We start from the raw sequence: 23,617 nt of genomic DNA, 5'->3' as shown, positions 1-23,617 counted from the left end.
AAGAGCTACAATTTTTTATTCCGCGACTGTGCCTTCTACATTGGACTCTAAAGTTAACGCTATAAGAGTTTTGGCAGGTACAGTCGGGGATAAAAGAACAGAGGTTTAATGGTGCGGGGAGAGCAGGCCACAACGGGCCACTTTAAAAATGCATCCGTAAATTAAATGTAATTGTTCGCTCGTTAACCGAGGGGGACGGATACGGTTTTTTATGTTTTTGGTTTATGTCTGATTCTATTAGAAAGCTGCATATGGTTGGAATTACTTTTGATATTGAATGTCTTCCTGCTTTGATTGAGCAGTGGTTTGTTTATGACTACATATTTAAATAAACAATTGTGGCGTTTTTTAAAATTTATCTAGTTACTTTAGAATATGTAGTATTTAAAATTTACTTAGCAGAATTTTGTAAGTGTGCACCAAAACGACTATAATTGACTTAAAAAAAACTAATAATTTAAATAGTGGCCCCGGGCGTATGGTGGGTAAATTAGAGCAAACTAACACAGAAAATAATATATGCATAATGCATACAAAACAATACACGTCTACTAACCTTTTAGATATATTTTTAAAATGCTTTAAGGGTTACAACATTGCAGTTGTTTTGTCAAATTTAATACTTTCAAAATTAGATCGCCTTGGGCGAAAATATGTATTTGAAAATTATGAATAACAGACGACATAAATAAACAATAACGGAATAAAGCCCCAAGCATACGATTGGTCAGATTAATAAAACAATCGCCAATCACTCCGTAAAAAACGCCTAATGCGCTTATTGTTATTCGTGATAAAGCAAATACAGCAGATATTGGACAATGACCAAAAAACCTCGGTCACGATGACATAAGGTGCGAATGGCATCAATTTGCTGGCCATTGAATGACACGTTTGTTCCCAGGGTTGCGTCCCATTTGTGCCCACTTGACCCCAACTCCAGCGCATAAATTACGCTGATAATCCGAATATGGGGCTCGAACATCGAATATGGATGAGGACACTTTTTTTATACATATACTTAGAATAATATAGAAAGTACTGTGATTGCCTACTTATGTTTAATTAAGACTATCTATCGACTTAAGGTCAGTTAAAAAATACGTTTTTAATACATGCTTTTTAGGGTTCCGTAGCCAAAATGGCAAAAACGGTACCCTATAGGGTTTCGCCATGTCTGTCTGTCTGTCTGTCCGCGGCTTAGGGAACATCAATGCTAGAAAGCTGTAATTTTGCACGAATATATAAGTAAACTATGGCGACAAAATGGTACAATAAAAAAATTTTTTTTAGAGTAATCTTGTAGTATGAGGTATCGTTGGATAGGTCTTTAAAACCATTAGGGGTTGCTAAAACGATTTTTTGATCCAGTGATTAGTTTGCGAAATATTCAACTTGAAATTGCAAATTATCATTAAAATCGAGGTCCCCCCCGAGGAAAAATAAAAAAAAAAATAGGATGGTAGTAAGTATACGAAACTTACAAGGAAAACTATAACGGTTAAGTTTTCTTGGGAATTATTAGTAGTTTAAGAGTAAATAGCAGCCAAGGTATAAAATATACCTAAACTTGGAATATTCCGTACAAAATACGAAATCCTAAGAAAAATATTTTAATTTTTTCGTAATAGCTACGGAACCCTATTTCGCGCGTGTCCGACACGCTCTTGGCCGGTTTTGGTTTGTATATAACTTAGAATAATATATTACTGTGATTGTCTGCTTATGTTTAATTAAGACTGTCTATCGGCTTAAGTTCTGTTAAATAATACGTTTTTAATACATGTGTTTTTCTTGATTGCACTTTTTATCCAACCTACATACCAAATTTTAACCCAAGCCGCCTACTGGCAGTTGATGCCAGCCAATTGATTTGCGAGATTTGGGCTAACTAAATGAACTCAAAATAAATGAAAAGATAAAGATGTAAAGCTTGTAAAGCACACTTGTACCGACCCCTTTTTGTGACGGAGGTTAAATACTTACAAAAAAAATGAAATTCATTATCTCCAAAACTGTTTTAAAAGAAATAAAATTAAATTTGAATAGTTAACGAATGATTTCAATTTATGTTTTCACATAAATATCTATATTTGGGCGAGGATTAATTTGAGCCTGGAGGATTTATTTAAGCGGGCACTCTAACTGGATTAATTAGTCAATAAACCAATGTACAAATTGAAACAATTATAATGTAGTTTTTTTTACCTACATGATGGTTCTGGAGTGTTTTAAAATATTTAAATAACTTGATGATGATCATGAATTGAAAACTAGTCGACCACATACTATTTATACTTATACATAGTATTTATAATAAAAATATTATACAATTTAGTATACAGTATAGAACACAATGGTATACATATAGGGAAATTTTCCACGGAAAGCAAATAATAGGCAAGTTATTGCATTTTTTAAATAAAGGAGTTTTGTGCTGTCTTCACGAGATATTCCAGCAAGGTATAGGAATATTATACTGATAAACAGAGTCCGGAATTTTCACGGCATTTTTGACCTGTCATAGTGACTTCTCACTTATTGACTTCCGATACATCGATACACCACATGTTAAAAAAGATTAAAAGTAGAGGTCAACAATAGACGGTTTTATCGTTCCAATTAACTTTTGAAAAGTCGAAAATGTGAAATAGACATAAATATGCATTATGCATTGAAAACAATGAATAGCAATTTCTAATTTAATAATTCAATTTCATATTCAAAGTCTGCTAGTGCAAATAAGTGTACTATTTAGTGTCTTTATAAAAGATATTACGATTATTATTTAACGATAATATTACTATTGATATCATTTAGGTAGAGTCGATAAGTGAGAAGTCACTATGACAGACCAAAAATGCCGCGAAAATGCCGGGCTCTGCTGATAAAATATTACCGAATGTTAAAAGTAACTACTTACATGAATAGATATCCAAATAATATACCTATTACCCTATTAGTATACGACTAACGCGATTTGAATCGCAGGATTAAAAAAAAACGTTTTAAGTACCTAACCTAAAAAATACGCCATCTTTGTTTCCTTATCGCCACGATCAGATTTACCCCAAAATGAGGAATAATCCTTAAAAAAACTCTGGCACATACAATTGACATGTTTAGAAAATCCACGTGCCAAGGGCGTTAGATCTAACGCAGGGATTCTCAAAGTTTAAGTGCCCGACGCACGTTAGATACAGATTTACTACTTCGTGCTGTTGCCACGTTTATTATGATAACATAGATATTGCTCTACTGGTAAGGTACAAGATCCGTAGGGATCGCTACCTACTTTCAATGCACCACTACTGTCTTGTTGCAGCGTAGAGGATAAGAACGCCGGGGAAAACATTGCCACTTGGAGGCATTCCATCTTATCCTTATAGGTTGTGTGCAATCCTTCTATGGCTACGAGTGTATGTGGGCGGTCGTGATCATATATGTGGTGACGTAATTTTATGTAAAATAAAAGCTTGTGAAAAGACGAAAAGAACACTGTCGTTTACCTTTACTTGCCCGAATTTCACTTGCCATACCAACGTTTGCCATAAAATATATGAAACCGTGCCTGTTTTCAGGATTTTTTAAAATATCATCATATAGAATGTAGTAGGTTAGGTTAGGTTAGTTTAATATCAACTCCAAAAAAATTACTATTTCAGTAATAAATTACTTTATGGCAAATGAAAATTCTAGAAAACGATACATTCGGGCATATGAAATTCGGGCAAACGATAGAGAACCGAACACTGTAACTGGAACTGCGGAAATTTGAGAACCCTTGATCTAACGTACATGTGTATTTGTTCTGCGATTACGTCTAGCACAGGTGCAACACATTTGCATGCGTTTTTGCGCCCCCCGGTGCGTTTCTAAACTAATGCTCTAATATTATTTAGACCGTTGTCTAAATTAGGGCCGATGTTGCGTTAGGCTGAGGACGCACTCCGGCTAAGCCGCCGCGGTTTTTAACCGCCTGATTTTTTTATACAAGTAAACTTAAAATCGCCAGTGCGGCCGCTTGCATTAGTTTACTTGATTCACAAAGTCACGCGGTTATAAACCGCGGCGGTTTAGCCGTAGTGCGGCCTGGGCCTTAGATAGAAATTATGTTGCTTTAACTGTCAAGGTGTTGGTTGAATCCTGCAAATATTATAAATAGGAACGTTTGTAATTGTGTTTTGTTAATGTTCTAAAAAGGTATGCAGAAAAGTTCTCTACTCTTAATAAATTAGGTAGGTATGTAATCTTTTTTTCATTACGGTAGGAATCTAGTATAAATCGCTATTTCACACGAAAAAAGCGCAAGTAAAATCTGTCCAGCTGTCTTAGCATGAAAGTACACATACACACACAGAAACTTGCGTATCTGTGATATTAGTAGGATGCATGAACTGCTTGCATTTAATTTTAGACTTTTTCGCGAATACTTTAAGTTTCGCACGCACCATAAAGTGTACCAGTCGCCCGTTTCATGAAGCTACAAGTTATACAAGCGATAGTCTCTTTTCAATGCATACCGTTAAACAAAGACTACCGCTTGTAAAATGTAACTTGTAGCTTCGTCAAATAGGGCACTGGACGCCCCGGCCAGATATTATACTGTATTGTCACCCGACTTACTGGAAGTGAGTCAAATTTAACCTGCAAGACTTGACCCGTAATACATATTATTGCAAGTTGAATAAAAGCTTGTATTTTTTTCATTCGTGTGGATCTCTGGAAAGTAACGCCTACGCGCCTGTATCAATCACTTACTTCAAGTTTCGCAATAGCCCGTGAACACATTTCAATGAGCTCGTTTCGCAACAAATTAAATTGAAACGCGAAGTTTCTGGTTTCCACTTAATTGAAAAACAAAAGAATTAATTAAATAGGTCCGTATTCGAAAGGAAAGCTGCAGAAGCGGTACAGGGTCTGTACTAGGAAGCGCAAAATTCGAATTTCGTATCTTGCCGTCCTGTTGATGCTTGAATTATTTACTACGAGAATGAGAGGGACGATGCGATACGAACTTCGATTTTTGAATTTCGTAGTAGCTCCCCTAAGGCTTTTTTGCCGGACTCAATTAAAAGCACGCCAATCAAACGGCGCGGGCTTAATTTGTGATTCGATTTGTTTCTATTCGCCTTCGTTTGATTGTAATTATTTTAAAAAAAGTTCTTTTAGATTCTTAAAATCAGCCTGCCGGCTTCGTGCCAATTTTCCATACGACATTGCTATCAATAATTGGTATTATGATAAAACTGGTAACTGGTATTATGACTGGTATCATGTACCTACTGGCATGTTTACTTTAAGATCTACAATAATTGTACTAATGAACATGATGCAATAAATGAATATGAATATGAATATGAAAATATCGGAATAGCGACTGTCGCTTATCTATCGCAAACTGTATGACACACGCCGCTTGTCACCGCGCAAACTAAGTTTCATGGTACCAGGCATTAAGTTCTTGTCAAACGCGATCCCAGACGAGCGACCTAACGCGCGGCGGTCACATTTCCATTTCGTTCTGGAACGCCAGTGTTATTTTTTTTTTAGAATAACGAAAATATAATCGTAGAATTTACGAATATGTTCTCAACCCCATCTTAAAATACCCTCTGTGGTACAGTTGCCAATAAATATTTCGGAGCGGCCAAGGTGATCAAAAATATCGATATATGAACTCTAATATTTTATACCGCCGCTCCGAAATATCTGATGGCGACTGTACTCCTCGTGCTGCGGATGTCTATGGGCGGCGGTGATTACTTCCCATCAGTGACTCACATGCCCGCACTTATATAAAAAAATGTTATTGATCTAGGAAAGTGTGGTAAATTACTTAATTTAATCGTATACATTTGGACTAGGTACGTCGAATGAATATTATATTCATTGGTGAAATATTGGATCTAGCATAGGAATTATTTTCGTGTGTTAAAATTCTTTACTTAATAATTCCATAGGAATGACAATAAGACGTAGATATTAGAATGAGGGTTTCACAGAGGCGAAATATCGCTAGATGGCGCTCATTTAGTTATTTAACCAATCACGAGCAAACGTGAAACGTCAAATGGAACTCACGATACTAACGCCATCTAGCGATGTTTCGCCTCTGTGAAAATCCTCATTGGTGGACGTGGGAAACGCGGTCTACGGCGCGTAGTAGCTACATAGATCGCTACGAGCGTAGCACGTAGCGTTCGTAGCAGTAATAGATTTTTAATTTAGCTATCTAACGAATGTCATAATCTGTGTATTATTTATTACACATAAAACATACAGTCAAGTGTAAAAATAAGTATATATTCGAACCACTCAAAAATATGTTATTACGGCCTTATTGCGTCGGAATAAGACGCAAGAGGACGCGGAGAGTATGTGGTACTTATTTTTGAAACTTTGAGTAAGTTCATATTTTTACGCTTGACTGTACAAAGGTGAAGGTGTAGTGTAGGTATACATACAGTTACATAAGAGTTACATAATTTTTTTGTTTAATTTTTACGTTTAAATTGAGACTAAAATTTTAATCAATATACATTTAAAAATTGGTAACATTAATTGGGTAAACAGTTCTGAGTTGAAAACATGTGTGAGACAATAGCAATAAGGTATTTAAAATTCAAGTATAAATAGCATTAATTTTCATTTAAAACCGTGGACATGGCGCTAATTAGTTTCTTCATATTTTTTGTACCTAGTCGTATATTACAGTCAAAAAGAGTACATAATTTTTTTTTGTTAATTTTTGTAAATTAAGACTAATTTTACAATATGTTTAATTTATTAAACCGTGGTGGCCTTAGTGGTTTGACCTATCGCCTCTCAAACAGAGCAACGTGGGTTAAACCCTAGCTCGCACCTCTGAGTTTTTTGAAATTCATGTGTGTAATTACATTTGAAATTTACCACGAGTTTTACGGTGGAGGAAAACATCGTGAGGAAATCTGCATAAACCTGCGAAGCAACTCATTGGTGCGTGTGCAGCTCCCAATCCGCACTGGGCCCGCTTGGGAACTACGGCCCAAGCCCTCTCATCCTGAGAGGAGGCCTGTGCCCAGCAGTGGGACGCATATAGGCTGGGATGATGATGATGATGATGATTTACTTTATTAGATGGATGAGACATCGCTAAATTAAGTAAGTGGTATGAAAAACAGCGTTATGGCATGTGCTGTAGCAATGAGGCTAATTTTAAATTCAATTTTTCTTTGAATGTTCTGTGGTAGGTACTGTCAGATGTTCAAAGATTAACTAACCGAAGAGAATTTTGTAAACATTTTCGTCATATCACTTGTTATTACTCTGCATTTAGTGTACTGTAAATAATGGTATGTTTGTATGTACATACAGGTACATTAACATGTATCATAAACATAGGAATATCCTCTGCATCACTTTTGTCGGAAAATCGCTATTCATACTGCATTACTTAACTTTAATACTACATAAGTCCTTTTAAGTTACAATTGAAGAACCAACTCTAGCGCGTTAGCAGAGAGACAGCTTTCAATGGCCCAGTGCGGTAGAGTTAAGCAAAGTTTCGTGCAGCAAAATGTAAAGTCTCGGTAAATAAGTTTCGTAACCGGCAACTTCGGCGTTGTTAGCATACCTTTTGTTTCTCTGGGTGATTGAAGCGTTACGTTTAACAATATGCTCGTATTTTCAGGGGACTGTTGCCTTTCGTTTATTTAATGATGCTGCCATGATGGCATGCAAAATACGTTTTTTACTTTATTAATTACGTCAATAAATACCAAAGTACTTAAATGTATCTGAGTATATTTATATTTTGCCGCAAAGAAGCGTGATATCATCATCATGTCAGCCGAAAGACTGCTGCTGGACCATCTGGACATAGGCCTCCCCAAGTCTCTCCACTCAGACCTAAGTGAGCAACTGCATTTTAAAGTAAACCTGAAAAGATCCATCTCGTCCTATTCTTATTCCGAAAAACATCAATGACCTTTACAATGTTCACATTTATAGTGATAAATTACAAATTTGCCGTGTTGTTTAAATCTGTTTTGTAAACTGTGAATAGCCAGTTCTTTGTAGATAATACATACATATAAAAAAGCGAGACACTTCGTTTAGTAACAAAACACACCAATACGCGAAAAAGAAATGTGATTTTGTGCCGACTGTATATTTCGTTTAAAGCTTAACACCATTTTTATGAATTCATAAATATTTAATCAAAAATCTACAATACCTATGCGGGTGTATGGGCGCTCGCCTGCCTGTACATTTAACGGTGAATACGTTTTTTAATTAAAGCTCTAAAATTGCGGACGTGGTTCTTTTAGTGCTTGCGCAAGGCAAAAAAGACGTAAGCGACGTTCAACAGTTAATGTTCATAAGCCTTTTGCTCTCGGGCTTTAGTTTTGATGGAAATAACTTTAACAAGTATTTTGTCACAGCTCTGATGAATGACAATATCACCATGGTTTTATGTTCTTGAAGTGAAGTTTAAGATTAAAATATTATAATGCAATTAAGATTGGTTTTTTGGAATCTTTTGTATTTTTTATTTCAATTCCAAATTTTTACTTTTACGGTCATCCCGTAAAACCGAAATTGAAAATACAAATTGAAATATAGATGCACAGAAAAAACAGCAGTGGCAGCAGGCAGGTGGCAGTGGTGGCAGTGGTGTAGCGGTATAGCACGCGGTACGGATTACCGAGGACCTGGGTTCGATTCCCATAGTGATGGTCTTATTTTTCTGTGTTTTCTGTGCATCTATATTTCAGTTTGTATTTTCAATTATAATACAAGTCTGTAAGACACAAGAAAACAATATAAAAAATAACTTTAGGTACACGTGACGTGTGGTATTGTTTGCTAGGTCAAATTTAAAGCAAACATAGACTCATCTAGTAATTGTGAACCCGAATTTTATACGACACCAGGAATTTTATCACCGGATCTAAAACCTTCATAATGTCGAAGGACCTAATCTATGTATTCACCCATAAACCCGGCAATATTTTCAGCGCCATAATTTTTTATGCACTACCCAAAAGCGCCGCCTACTGAACCGGCAAATTAAACAGACCGGAACAATCCATTATACCCACCAACAAATACGTAAAGCATTTGCAAAAATCTTTCCTATATTTTACATATATAGCTCTCCTGGCCGATTTCGGCTACAGCGACTGCTAAAACTATTGGATTTTAAATGACTGCAATAGCCAATTTTATTCGAAAACGTGCGCAAACAGTGGCAGCTCGTAAAGACACCGTCAACGTAGTGGTAAAAGATGACTGTGGGTGGCTTAGCCTTGGTAGCATCACGTTTCACGTCCAGATAAAGCTCTAGAGACAGTCAACATGCGAATAATACACGTATAAATAAATATTCAATCGAGTCAAAACTTTGCGTAATTATGCTAACAAGGTACGGCAATATGTATTATCTCCTAAATTTAACTACAATAGTAACTGAACCTATTCTGCTCTACTTAAACGAACCTCGTTAACACATTCAACGCTGCGCTCGACAGATAGATAAACGCAGAATGCTGCATTGATTCCGCGGACAAGGTTCACAGAATAAAGAATAATATCCACAATCAAACCAACAACATTGAAAAAACCGGTCAAGTGCGAGTCGGACTTGCGCACGAAGGGTTCCGTACCATTATCTATACAATATTAGACATTAGCAAATAAAAGGAAAATAAAACAAGTTTTTTGTATGGGAACCCCCTTAAATATTTATTTTATTTTAATTTAATTATTTATTTTTAAAGTGATTATACAACTAAATATTCTGTGAATATTTCAAGCGTCTACCTGTTGCCGTTATTAATATCGAGCAAAAAACGGCAAAAAAAAAACACGTTTGTTGTATTCGAGCCCCCCTTAAATATTTATTTTATTCTGTTTTTACTATTTGTTGTTATAGCGGCCACATATATACATAATCTGTGAAAATTTCAAGTGCCTAGCTATTACGGCTCAAGAGATAGAGCCCTGTGACAGACGGACGGACAGACAGACAGACAGCGGAGTCTCAGTAATAGGGTTCCGTTGGCACCCTTTGAGTACGGAACCCTAAAAGCTGCTAAGGAATTAAAAAATAAAGAAGTAGAGTTGACATGGACTATTGCATTTGTACCTACAACACTGTGTAAGAATCATGTATCACTTTGTTTAACCAGCGGTAATCATTTGTAATAGTTAGTAGCGGTAATTATGAGGTATCATTATTATTGGGTACCTACCGTAGAGCTATAAAGCTTCGTCCATTAGTGAAGGTATTACTTTGCCTTTGTCTTTGAAGTTGGTTGAAGCGACAAGCCGACTGCTCTACTTGAATGAACATTACAGCTATATGGTCGCTAGAGTGCCTACTAACTGATCAATGCATCAAATATTCCATCAAATAAGCAGGAAGGATTGTGAAATTTATACTCGTAACGCGTACACAACGATTACCCTAATTTATACATAATGCTCTTTTCAAATAGGTAAAAACTAAAACCGCTAATAACCTACCCTGGTCTAAGTTAACCTTCGCGACAGATTTCGTCAAACATTTTTTAATGATCAAAACAGTCTGAAATTCCTAATAAACTTCAAGGTAATGGTCGTCATAATATGTTAGCAGCTGTGCATCGTATGATTCGCGAAAGTCATTGTCAATGACACATCCGGGCAGATATAGTTGACCCCACTTGACACCGAGTGGGAGCCGAGTGCTGCCTGGTGGCTCTCCATCCAATAACACCATTTAGTCTTGGGATTTCGTCACACTGACTGAATCCTCGCACGACGAAGATCTAGAATCAGCTTACTGCGGCAACATTCCTGGAACGTTACAACTTGGGGATCTTTAGAAAACGAGCCTACCAATTCCTATAAGTGTCGGCAACGCATCTGTGATTCCTCTCGTGTTGCGGGCGACCATGGGCGACGGTGATCGCTCTCCATCAGGTGACCCGTATGCTCGTTTTCCCCCTCTTATATAAAAAAAAATCTTATGTCGTACTCATACAGTCAGCTACAAAGATATCAATATGGCCAAAGTTACGAAAATATGTAGATTACACGACTTTTAGGTTAAGTCAATAAAGTATCTTGTGTGCCTTGTAGATAGGTACTTTATTTAAAAACCGAATAAACATTTTCTTTCTTTCTTTATCTTTGTAATTGCTTGTACAACTAAATGTCTGTAAGTGTAACAATTAGGCACACGTCTAATAAACTACGAATCGACAGTAAATAATTTGTAAATTTGTACGATTATACTCGTACCTGTAAAGGTCCACTGATCCGCATCGTACGCTTCGGACGTATCGGATTTGTTGCTTTGTATAGAAATATGCGATGCTTACGATGCGGACAGGTGGACGCACTTATATGAGTTTCTATACAAAGAATACTACGATCCGTTGCGTGCGATGCGTCCGATGCGTACGATACCGACAAGTGGACGTTTACCTTAATATGGCAGTATTTGAAAGGCTGTTTTTTAGGGTTCCGGAGCCAAAATGGCAAAAACGGAACCCTTATAGTTTCGCCATGTCTGTCTGTCTGTCCGTCCGCGGCTTTTCTCGGGGAATAGCAATGCTAGAAAGCTGTAATTTTGCACGGATATATATGTAAACTATGCCGACAAAATGGTACAATAAAAAATTCAAAAATAATTTTTTTAGGGTACCTCCCATATACGTAAAGTGGGGGATTTGTTTTTCCTCATCCAACCCTATAAGTGTGGGGTATTATGGGATAGGTCTTTTAAAACCATTAGGGGTTTGCTAAGACGATTTTTCGATTCAGTGATATGTTTGCGAAATATTCAACTTTAAAGTGCAAATTTTCATTAAAATCTAAACCGGTGGGTGGAAAAATTAAAAAAAAAACAGGATGGTAGTAAGTATATCAAACTTTCAAGGAAAACTATAACTGCTGAGTTTGCTTGAGAATTATTAGTAGTTTATGAGTAAATAGCAGCCTAAGGTATATAATATACCTAAACTTGGAAGATTCCGTATAAAATACGAAATCCTTAGAAAATATTACTTATTTTTTTCGTAATGGCTACAGAACCCTATTTTGGGCATGTCCGACACGCTGAAATAAAATAAACGACGCAGTGTTTGAACTTTGAAGTCAGCATATGGCCAACGTGTTTTTCAACCTGTTAACCTATCAATACCTCGACTATAACACTAGAGTGATCCGTTCCTTCTATTATAATATGACTGAACATGTGCTTAACAAACTGTCATATTAACTAGACCTGTATCATAATCGCTGAAAGAAATTCTGACAATTTCATTTGACCCATTTCAAGATGGTCGATTGTGACAAGCGGGCGTCCTGCGCGAGATACAATACCGGAGAGCACAATATGAGAGCAAAGTCAGCGTAACAGGTTTATCTACCTGTCTCTGTCACTCAAGCTCAACGTATTTTCATAAGAAACATAAGATATGGGAAATGTAAATGATATACATATTTTACATGACTCTGCTTTGAATACCATAATAAATAGTACCTAAGTAATACTTGCAGGTGGTAGGAACTTGTGCAAGGTCCGCCCGGATTGCTACCACCATCTTGCTCGCTAATCCTGCCGTGAAGCAGCAGTGCTTGCATTGTTGTGTTTCGGCGTGGAGAGTAAGACAGCCGGTGCAATTACTGGCACTTGAGGTATCCCATCTTAGGCCTCTAGGTTGGCAACGCATCTGCAATACCCCTGGTGTTGCAGAAGTTTATGGGCGGTGGTGATCTCTTACCATCAGGAGACCCACATGCTCGTTTGCCATCCAGTCGAATAAAATAAAAAATAAAAAAAAATACTGAAAACTACAAGAAGAGTAAATTCCAAGGTTAGCAACATGGGGCGTTATCGCTTCAGAGCGATCTCTTCCAGCCACCCTTTTTCATCAAAAAGAAGTAACGACTACATTTCAGCAGGTGGTACTATATCCATAGACCATCGCTATCGCTTCATTATCATAACAACCTGACAACGCGAATCGCACACGCCACGCGTCAGTTGTTTTCGTAGGTAAGTACTATTTTCTCATTAAAATAGCTATTCATGACTTCGATGCAGCATACAATTCGCGGCAATTGCGGCACACCTGAAAGTATACGCGGCACACCACTTTGGTGTGTCGTGGCACACCGGTTAAAAACGTCTGCCATAGAAATATGTATCAGTGTGTAGGTAAGTACGTGTATTTTGTATGCAATATTTACCTAACTTGGTCAATTTTAAATTTTGTTTTCTGAACTTTTCATTACGTGTCTACTGTATATTCTGATAACTGGAAGAAATCCCTTTAAGGTGTGCCTTGGTAATCTGAATATTTATCTGTTAATTTCATGTATTTTATGTACAATAAATAGTTATACATATATACATAATGTTATAGGTATAATACAGACATAGTTACCATGAGTATTAGTTTTCATCGTGAAGAAGCTTATTAAAGTCATCGAATTCTGGTCGAGAAGGTGGGCGAGTCATTTCGTAACTCTGAAACGAGTTAGAATGATTTTAAATGGGAATCTGCCAATTATCTACCATATACTTAATAAATACGACTCTTCTAATTCATAATACACTCGGGACTTTATCACGCCTTTTATATTGGTACAATAACTTTAATGTTGGCGACATTGCACCGTCCGTGGTCACGAAAGTTGGAGGTAACTGAGTTAAGTGAACATCGCGAAAGTTTAAAACACTACACGACTTTTCTCTACAATGTTCTCGGAAAAATAAGGTAGTTTCATTCAAAACAATATAATCTCAACAACAACATATTCTGAAATTGAAATAACAACAAGACACTAAGTTTGTCGTTTGTCGCGATCCGATGCGACACATTTCATTGAGGCAATCTCGAAATAACTTTTGAAATTTACCACAAGCTTTACCGTGAAGAACAACATAGTAAGGAAACCTTGTTGTTCGATAGAAGTACGAATAAATTGCACTTGTTGAAAATTGACATTGTCTCCAGTTCAACACTTACTTACCTCGTTGGACTAAATGTAATAATTTATGATAATGGATAGACGATAATTTGTATTTAAAGTATTTTTGGGTTTTGTTTTACCAACGAGGTAGGTACTATTCATTTTCATAAAGGGAAGAAATGGCCCTTATTTTAGTCATTTTTGTGACAACTTTTCATAAATTTTAAGGGCTCATCAGAAAAAGAGCACATAAAAATTGTACTTACAGAAAATGTGGGAATTTCTTCATTTGAAATAGATAATAAATACAAAAATATAGAATAGAATAGCGCATGGTTCTGAGTAATATAAAATCTAGGTTACAAATTTCAAACAAACTAGATACAAAACAAAAGCGCAGAATAAATATTTACACGAACATCTTGAATTCGTTTCTGTATATACATATACAGAAACAGACAGAATATACAGATTTATTTATTTATTTATTTACTCAAGAACAAGTGACAACTTAGCTACTGCAGCAACTTTGCTAAGCCACCATTATTCATTGCTTACGTGGAGATTTACTTGGAATTACTTTTCTTCAAAAACCCCTTTCTCCCTTCCTTCCGTTAATCAGATACTAAATTACTTTCTGTGCGAGTAAAATAAATATCCTCACGAAATGTGTTCAGGAAAACGTCCTATAAACTGTATCTAGGAAAGAAACATTTGAGCCGTTAACTAACGTGGGAGGTAATGATCTCATTAGCTACAGTCGGAGAACGACCCTTTGCTGTCTCTCAAGATGACATTCGCTTTTATCCCCAACTTCATCCCATTACAACTGTTATAGGTATAACTTATTCTTATCTTAACCTTACATAAAGTGCGTACGACTATGTTATTTAGGTCTAGGTTTAGAGATCACTTATTCTCATTATGAATTTCACACGAAGCTAATTTCTCCAAGACACTAGTGGCTTAACTATTGAGTACTGTTTAAAAGATATTCTCCAAAAAAACATAACTACTTAACTAATTTAACAAAAATGAACTTGGTGGCCTAAGTTCTGACGCCATCAATTTAACCAACGACGTGTTTATTTATTTTAAAAATTTGGTTAAAATCTGCAAATATTTTGTGGTGAGTTAAGCTATTCTTTACATTTGGCACACGAGTATAATAATAATGTTTCGTTATGCTCCCTAGACGTCATAAGGTCCTTTTTATAGGACTGACTCATTTATACCCTCCAGGGCCCATGCAAGCTTCCTGCGCCAACCACTCCGCCATTTAAACTAAGTGGTAATCTGTATGCTAAAAGGTGATTTTAATTTGCATAACTTGTACTCTAGCCCCGGGCTGTTTTGTCCGGGTACTATTTGTAGCTTTAAACAAAATAGAAAAACAAGTTAACCAAGTGTTAATGAGTTTTCATTGGTATGGGGCGAACGTTCGTGATAATATTATGGAAATACTGCCGGCAGCGAGGGAAAACAAGACTTGGTTAAGTTTATTTATTTTATGAAACAAAGTGACTGATTTTTTATAATTTTAACTAGCTGTTGCCCGTGACTCCGTATGAAAAATAGATTCCCAGACCTACCGAATTTACACGAGAAATTCTATAAAAATCGGTCAAGCCATTTCCAAGGAGTTTGGTCACAAACATTTTTGACCCGAGAATTTTATATATTACTAGCTTTTACCCGCGGCTTCGCACGCGTAAACTATTCGGTGTGGTAGCTACAATTGAAAAATTTCGGGATTTTACAAAATTCCCCTGGAAATTTTCCAATTTTTATATCGTGGTCTTCATTGAGGTTGTGTTGTGAATAACTGTACAAAATTCAAGACTCTAAACCCAGTGCTGAAGTTTCGAAAATTTTTCCCTATCCAAATTCAGATGCAAAATTCAAATTCAAATCATTTATTCAGTAAATAGGCCGCAATGGGCACTTTTACACGTCATTTTTTATACTACCAGAACTTTTGGAAAGACCATCATTGCCAAGAAGAATGCGCCGCAAGAAACTTGGCAGAAAGTCATTTTTTCAAAATAAAATAATTACAAATAAAATACTTAAAAACTACAGTATACAATTAAAGAAAAAAATACGAAATAATAATAATAATAATACAGGGATGTATGGGGTCCCTTAGTTACAAAACTATACCGTGGGAATATCGGGATAAAAAGTAGCGTACTTATGTGTTATTCCAGACATACGGCTACATACATCCAAATTTCATGCCTCTAAGCCCAGCGGTTGTTATTTCGACATTTTATTCCTAGGTATCCCGTGGTAATATCGACCCGATGGTCAAAAAGACGTCTACGTGTTTTTCTAGACATCCAGCTTCCTACATACCAAATTTCATGACTCTAAGCCCAGTGGTTATTATTTCAAGATTTTATCCCTATCCCGGGGGAATATCGGAATAAAAAGTAGCCTATGTGTTATTCCAGAGGTCCAGCTACCTACATACTAAATTTCATGGCTCTAAGCCCTGCGGTTGTTATTTCAAGATTTTATCCCTAGGTATCCCGTGGGAATATCGGGTCAAAAAGTCACCTATCTGTTATTCCAAACGTCCAACTACCTACATACCAAATTTCATGACTAAGCCTAGAGGTTGTTATTTCGAGATTTTATCCCTATCCCGTGGGAATATCGGGATAAAAATTAGCCTGTGTGTTATTCCAGAGGTCCAGCTACCTACATTCCAAAATTCATGGCTCTAAACCCAGTGGTTGTTATTTCGAGATTTTATCTCTAGGTATCACGTGGGAATATCGAGTCAAAAAGTCCCTTACGTGTTATTCCAGACGTCCAGTTACCTACATACCAAATTTCATGACTCTAAGCCTAGAGGTTGTTATTTCGAGATTTTATCCCTATCCCGTGGGAATATCGGGATAAAAATTAGCCTGTGTGTTATTCCAGAGGTCCAGCTACCTACATACCAAAATTCATGGCTCTAAACCCAGTGGTTGTTATTTCGAGATTTTATCCCTAGGTATCCCGTGGGAATATCGAGTCAAAAAGTCCCTTACGTGTTATTCCAGACGTCCAGTTACCTACATACCAAATTTCATGACTCTTAGCCCAGTGGTTATTATTTCAAGATTTTATCCCTATCCCGGGGGAATATCGGAATAAAAAGTAGCCTATGTGTTATTCCAGAAGTCCAGCTACCTACATACTAAATTTCATGGCTCTAAGCCCTGCGGTTGTTATTTCAAGATTTTATCCCTAGGTATCCCGTGGGAATATCGGGTCAAAAAGTCACCTATCTGTTATTCCAAACGTCCAACTACCTACATACCAAATTTCATGACTCTAAGCCAGAGGTTGTTATTTCAAGATTTATCCCTATCCCGTGGGAATACCGGGATAAAAAGTATCCTATGTTTTAATCCAGGTTATAATCTAACTTTTCGCCAAATTTCATCCAAATCCGTCTAGCCGTTTCAGCGTGAAAGAGTAACAAACATACTCACTCACTCACTCACTCACTCACATACTCACTCACTCACAAACTTTCGCATTTATAATATTAGTAGGATATTTATATCAAATACTTACTTGATTTTTCTCAAATGACATTTCTCTATATTTATATTTGCTTTATATAGCTTGCTGTATTATTTAACAACTATACAAAATATAGCATAAAACACATGAAATTGACAGATAAAAATAAGACGAAAAGAACTAACCGAACATACCTTACCTAACTAAATATACCTACATGTTAATAGGTTTCAAAATAAAAATTATAAAAGAACAGCCCGTCTAAAAGATCTGTCTGTGGCAGGTCCCAAGTGAGATCCGCTGGGATAAATACGCGCTAGCTCTTGGGTGCCCAGAAGCGTCGACTAACCGGGACGACTGGGCCTTTATGAAAGAGTTCATGTCGGCTGACCTGACCAGGGCCCTAAAGTATCAACAGCACGCGCCGCAAACTCGTAATCCTTTAAGAGCGTTTATACCTGCTGAGCTGGCAACGTTGTATTTTTGTTAGTTTTTCTAGATTATTTCATAAAAAAATAATGAAAATTAAAAAAAAAACTGATAGAACACTTTTTAATATATAAGTTAATGTGTCTACTCCAATAATTATAAGATAAACATTTATATTCCTTAAAAGCGAATTAATGTTTATGACCGGTTTTTAAAGAAAATAAAAGTCTATAACGAATAATTATTGGAGTAGACACATTAACTTATATATTAAGAAGTGTTCTATCAGACAACATTATAAATTTTTATTACATTTTTATGGAATAATCGAGAAAAACTAACAAAAATGCAACGATGCCAGCTCAGCAGGTAGGTATAAACGCTCTTAACTGCGGCGCTTGAGGAGTTGGGCCGTTGGGCCTGATTATACATCATCTGTGGCCTATACACGTCCCACTGCTTAGCACACGCTTTCTCTCAGAAAGGGAGGACTCAGACTGTAGTTCCCATGCGAGCCTAGTGTGAATTGGGATTTTTTTTGTCTTCTTAGGTGTACTTCTTAGTTTTCAGCACAGGGTACATGAAACTGATTGCATAAAAGGAGAATGAATGATATGAATGACCTCAACCATGGTGGCACTACCTAACTACCTACTTTAATCTGCCTAAAGGTCCAGAGTAAGAATAAAATATTTCTGTTCGCCATTTAGGAGTTACCTTGTATATTCTGAATAAGTATAAGTACAATATGTACCCAAGTTCAAGTGTTTAATGCAATAGTGAAGGGATCCAGGGTCGCTCAGCCAAGTCAGCCCTTCTCATTGGTATGCACGCTACGGGATGCTCGTAAGATTTACGTATTCCCGCTTTTTATTTACTACCCTTTTTAGTTTAGCTACCAATCCCCAACTACTGCCATAACTATCGCAGTAGAGCCTTATTGTTTTCTTTAGCGAAATCAAAAAAGTTTTTTCATTTTGTTTAAAGGATCTATGCATTTAACGATCAAATTGAGTTTTGTTGGCTGCCAATAACCAATAGTGTGTCCTATGAAACTATAGTTTTTATATTGCGTGCCTACCCTTTCAGCAAACGCCTAGCTTTTAGCCAAATTAACTGCCTTATTAACAGCAAATACGGGTGTTATTGTACCAATAAAAATGGCAACGAATGAAAGGCCTCGGTTGACAAAGTGATATTTCAGGCGCGGTCAAATGCCGCTGCTGTTATTATAAGGGCAGGAGAACTACTACGAAATTCGAAAATCGAAGTTCGTATCGCACCGTCTCTCTCACTCTCGTATTAAATAATATTAACGTCAGCGGGACGGCAAGATACGAAGTTCGAACTTTGCACTTCGTAGGTACCTAGTGTATTTATAGGGCCAGGGCACGCTCGGACGGAGTTTGAAAATAGATAAGTGAGCCGAAGCCTGCCTACTAGGTCGAGTCAAGTGCATAATGTGTCCATTTATTTTCCCTGTTCCCATTTCTACAGTTTCCTTTTGTTCAAATTCCCAATTGTTACTCTTTATCCTGTAAAATCAACTTAACAGTGATAGTTTTCCTTTCAAATCCACTATTTGCACCTGATTTGTAATTTCTCCAGATTATCAATGTGACAAAAAAAGAATACTGGCGCTTCGCTGGCGCAGTGACCGGACTCTATTGAGTGGGGAATCCGTTTAGTTCGGAATCGCTTGAACTGGGAATTGGTTGAGATGAGAACCTGTTCAGTTGGGAACACTGAAAAAAACAGGATATCTGAATTAGTTTGGCTACGTGACGTTTAGCCAAAATTTACTAATTAGGAACCAAAATCATGCTAATATTACAAAACAGGTTTTGTAAGATATCACCTAAGTTTTAGCTACTAGTGGGAGTAGGCCTTAGTTTTGTAGTCACTGAAGTTATGTTAAGCATATTTTTTTTGTTATTGTTGGCAAATTGTTCTTTTTTTTCAGTGTATTTGTAGAAATGAAAGTCCGTAAGAAAAATCTGTAGAACTGGGAACAAACCCAAATTGGGAAAAATCACCTTCTGAAATTAGTCGTGGTAATACACATTGTGAAATGAAATGTTGAGGCCTGGAAGCACTGGGCTGGCGCGCTGTTGCGGCGCAAACTAGCAGCTGTCTACCTTAGAATTGACCCACTGCCGATGGGTGAGCTATAAGGCATTGAATCCTTGTTATCCATTACCGTGTATAGGTTGTGCCACGAGAGTTGAAGTGGATGATTACACACACAGCTACAAAAAGAACTGTGCACAAAAGTAGAATGAATTAAATAAATGAGTAATTGTCAAAATCTTGCTGTCATTACACGACATGGGCATAGGCGCTACCTATACCTACTACCGTGCTTAACATGGCCATGATTGGTGCCGTCCTAATTTGTCGTCTTTTGTTGCAGTGTGAGCGTACCGGGCTACGCTGGCAGCCTGGCGTCGGCACTGCCGGGCGCGGGCGGCGCGTGGGAGCGGCTCGGCGCCGAGCTGGTGCTGTCTGGGCTAGTCGCGGCGGCCTACTTCGCGGCCATGGAGCGCCGCTGGGCAGGCGCGGCGCCCGCACTGCTGGGCGCTGCCTACTGCGCGGCTACTTTTGTCTCGGTTAGTATCAAGGAGGCTACTACGAAATTCGAAGTTCGTATCGTATATACCGTCCCACTTACAATTCAATTTACACATAACCCTACCTACAGTACGATGCATGCAATTCAATGGTGTATGCGAAGTTCCCAATCCGCACTGGGCCCTCTCATTCTGGGAGGAGGCCTACATATATAGGCTGTGATAAATCGATGATTACACTCTATTCCGGGCCATTCAGTTTCCGAGTAAACCTCGTAATCACGAACGTCCTAGCAATCACTGACATCGTCGAACTCCTGTAACATCTTTACAATTCGAGCTCGATACACATTTAGTTCAATTGTGCAAAATGACAGACGGGCCGAGATAAATCTAGCCGTGAACGTGTGCCTGCCTCAATAGCAGTGGGAGATCCTTTGTGCTCCTTCCGCCCGCTCCTAGCTACAATATAGTACCTATACCTACCTGCTTTGTGTGGGTCCTTAACGGACAGCTGCCCGTCTTTTTGTACATCTGTCTCTCAACAATACGCGTACAAAAACCTCCTATTGATCCTGCGATTCTCGCTGTCAATATCGATAAAGGAAATATTTTTTTGCAATAACTTAACCTTAATCTTGTAAGGGCAGGATGTCGGCAAATCACTTAGGTAATTGGTGTTTCTTAGCTAGGAAGGACTTTAGGATGAGAGAGGTAAAGATACTCGACCTGCATCCACAGGGTTAGGTTTTGTACCTAACCGAATTAATTGTGTCTAGCCTAGCTTATGTGGAAGTATTACATATGACGCGTAGGTACGACATGACAGTATAATTTGAGTAAGTATATCTTAAGTATTATGTATGTTAAATTATTAAAAAATACATTTTTGTTCAACCTCAAACAGAAACTTTAACGATAAGCGAATTGGAATAATTACTGCATAATTAAATTAGGGTAAGTCCAAGATAGATGACCCACTTTTTGAAACTGCTTTATACCTAACTCGATAATTCATCATTTAATATTAATGCGTCCAATGCGTATGATAACTATGATCCTTTATCTATTATTTTACTGTACTTATTTCGATTTATTTCCTATAGATTTTGTGTAAATCATCTTTTGTTTGACCCCTTAAAAATGGGATAGGTGCTTACCGTGGGGGTATAAACTCAGCGCAAAAATATGCTAAATTAAACGTTTCTGTCTTTTATTTTCATTATTTTGAAATAATTAGAACCGTTTTTTTTATATTTGCAAAGACTTCAGAAACCACACTAAATACCAGTTATGAATAAAAGTTACTCGAAAACAAATACTTCATCATCATCATCATCATCTCAGCCGTAGGACGTCCACTGTTGGACATAGGCCTCCCCCACAGACCTCCAGTTGCTTCGGTTGGCAGCGGCCTGCATCCACCGTGAACCCGCGGCTTTAACCAGGTCATCCGTCCATCTTGTTGGTGGACGTCCTACGCTGCGCTTGCCGATCCGCGCCCTCCATTCGAGAACTTTTCGGCCCCAACGGCCATCCGCCGTAAACAAATACTTACGAATATAATTTCCACGTTCTCCGAGGTCTCGTCGCGGAAGGTTTTTACACTTAAAGACGAAACGCAGCGTACGCTCTTGCTTACAATCGCAGCGGCACAGAGATTTACGGGGATGACGCTTGCTATATGTACTTAGTGAAAATTTAGTGTCATAGTTCTGTTACTAGCCGAAATGAAAATGAGGCATCTATCCTGGAATTACCCTACATATTGTTAAAGCTTTTGTGGTATCTGTGGTTGACATTAATTAATTAATCGCATTATCTATTTCTAAAGGTCTTAAATCTTAACATACTTATGAAACCTTATAGGTTGTAAGTTTAAACGTGTTTCATATTTTTTAACAAAAGTTAACTGTACTTAATATTTTACAGGAACTATAGGTCTATTTATATAAAACTAATTCCTAGCTTTAGCTAAAATGCAAAATTATTGTGAAAGACTGTTTGTTACTAAATAAATAAATAAAAAAAAAAAAAAAAAAACCAGAGTCTAAAAATATTTATCTGTCAATTGAATAAATTGTTAGTCCAGCAGAAAAATGCTACGGAACTGTTTACGAAAATATTTTAGTACGCCATCTCATCTGTTGTTTAAGTGGCTCTAAATATACTTAGTATGGATAAATAATAAAACTAACAAATTAGAGAGTTAATATTTGTCATTTTACGGCGTTTTTAACTGGCTTCAAATAAAAGGAGGAGGTTATCAATTCGGTCGTATTTTTTTTTCTTCATTAATCACCGACTCTCAGCAAATATTATATAGTTAAATTTTTATAAAACCACAAACGTAACGATGCTAAATTTAGTTTGATCAAAGTCCTTGCGTTTATTTTTCCGTCTTGAATGTTCACGCTGAACCTGTAAAATTCCAGATGCCGTCATTGAACCCGGCGCGGTCGCTGGGCCCAGCGTTTGTTCTGTCCCGTTGGGAGAGCCACTGGGTGAGCTGGGTGGGCGGCCTCGGCGGCGGGGCAGCGTGCGCGCTGCTCCACGAATGGGGCTCCAAGCGCCCGAGAGGCTCCTCCCGGGCTTCTTCTCCTCGGGACTTGGATGACGTGGATAAGCCAGCGTTCTCCACGCACTACCGGCACGCCCCGACGTACTGCGCCGCGTCGGCCCGCGCCCCGACAACGCGGAGCCACTGTATTCGGGCACCAAGTCGCTGTACTGCCGCTCGCCGCCGCCCGCAAGGCACCCGCTTCACAGGTCAGCAGGCAGGACCGCACGCCTACATGTAATTATTGTTGTGTGAACAGGCGGCCGGATAATCGGAAATATATTACCTATGCTGGACACTCTCATAAAGGTACGGCCGGTGAGTCTGGACAGAAAGCCAAAATTATTTGGCCAAATCTCTCGTGCATAGCATCAAATCTCTAGTGTAGAGTCTAGCCCGAAGCCCAGGTTAACTCGTCGATGAGAGCAGGCAGCAGACTTCAAACTAAAATAAAACCTCCACCTGGTGACATTAGGAGCTTACGTTTATTGTGATGTGGCAGACTGACGTAGCTAGTACATACTTTGTTGGACGTATTGACGTCCAGTTATATTGTGACAAAAAAAAATGTTCTGATTAT

General features: G+C 37.7%; 2 protein-coding genes across 2 annotated transcripts in view; both read left to right on the top strand.

Moving 5' to 3' along the window:
• bib (MIP channel family protein big brain) overlaps positions 1-23,617 on the top strand; it is a 142,089-nt gene that overhangs the window by 85,020 nt on the left and 33,452 nt on the right. Inside the window, exon 3 of the mRNA XM_074102057.1 lies at positions 20,321-20,516. Within this exon, the coding sequence (XP_073958158.1) occupies positions 20,321-20,516 (196 nt within the window). The remainder of the gene's footprint in view (positions 1-20,320; positions 20,517-23,617) is intronic.
• On the top strand, positions 22,835-23,278 carry LOC141438401 (uncharacterized). Its single transcript, XM_074102260.1, has one exon. The coding sequence runs from the start codon at positions 22,913-22,915 to the stop codon at positions 23,276-23,278; it is 366 nt and encodes a 121-aa protein (XP_073958361.1). The 5' UTR covers positions 22,835-22,912.

Source organism: Choristoneura fumiferana, chromosome 18, assembly GCF_025370935.1.
Source record: "Choristoneura fumiferana chromosome 18, NRCan_CFum_1, whole genome shotgun sequence".
Taxonomy (NCBI): domain Eukaryota; kingdom Metazoa; phylum Arthropoda; class Insecta; order Lepidoptera; family Tortricidae; genus Choristoneura; species Choristoneura fumiferana.
The sequence above is the reverse complement of the archived record's forward strand: the minus strand, read 5'-3'. Positions and strand labels throughout refer to the sequence as shown.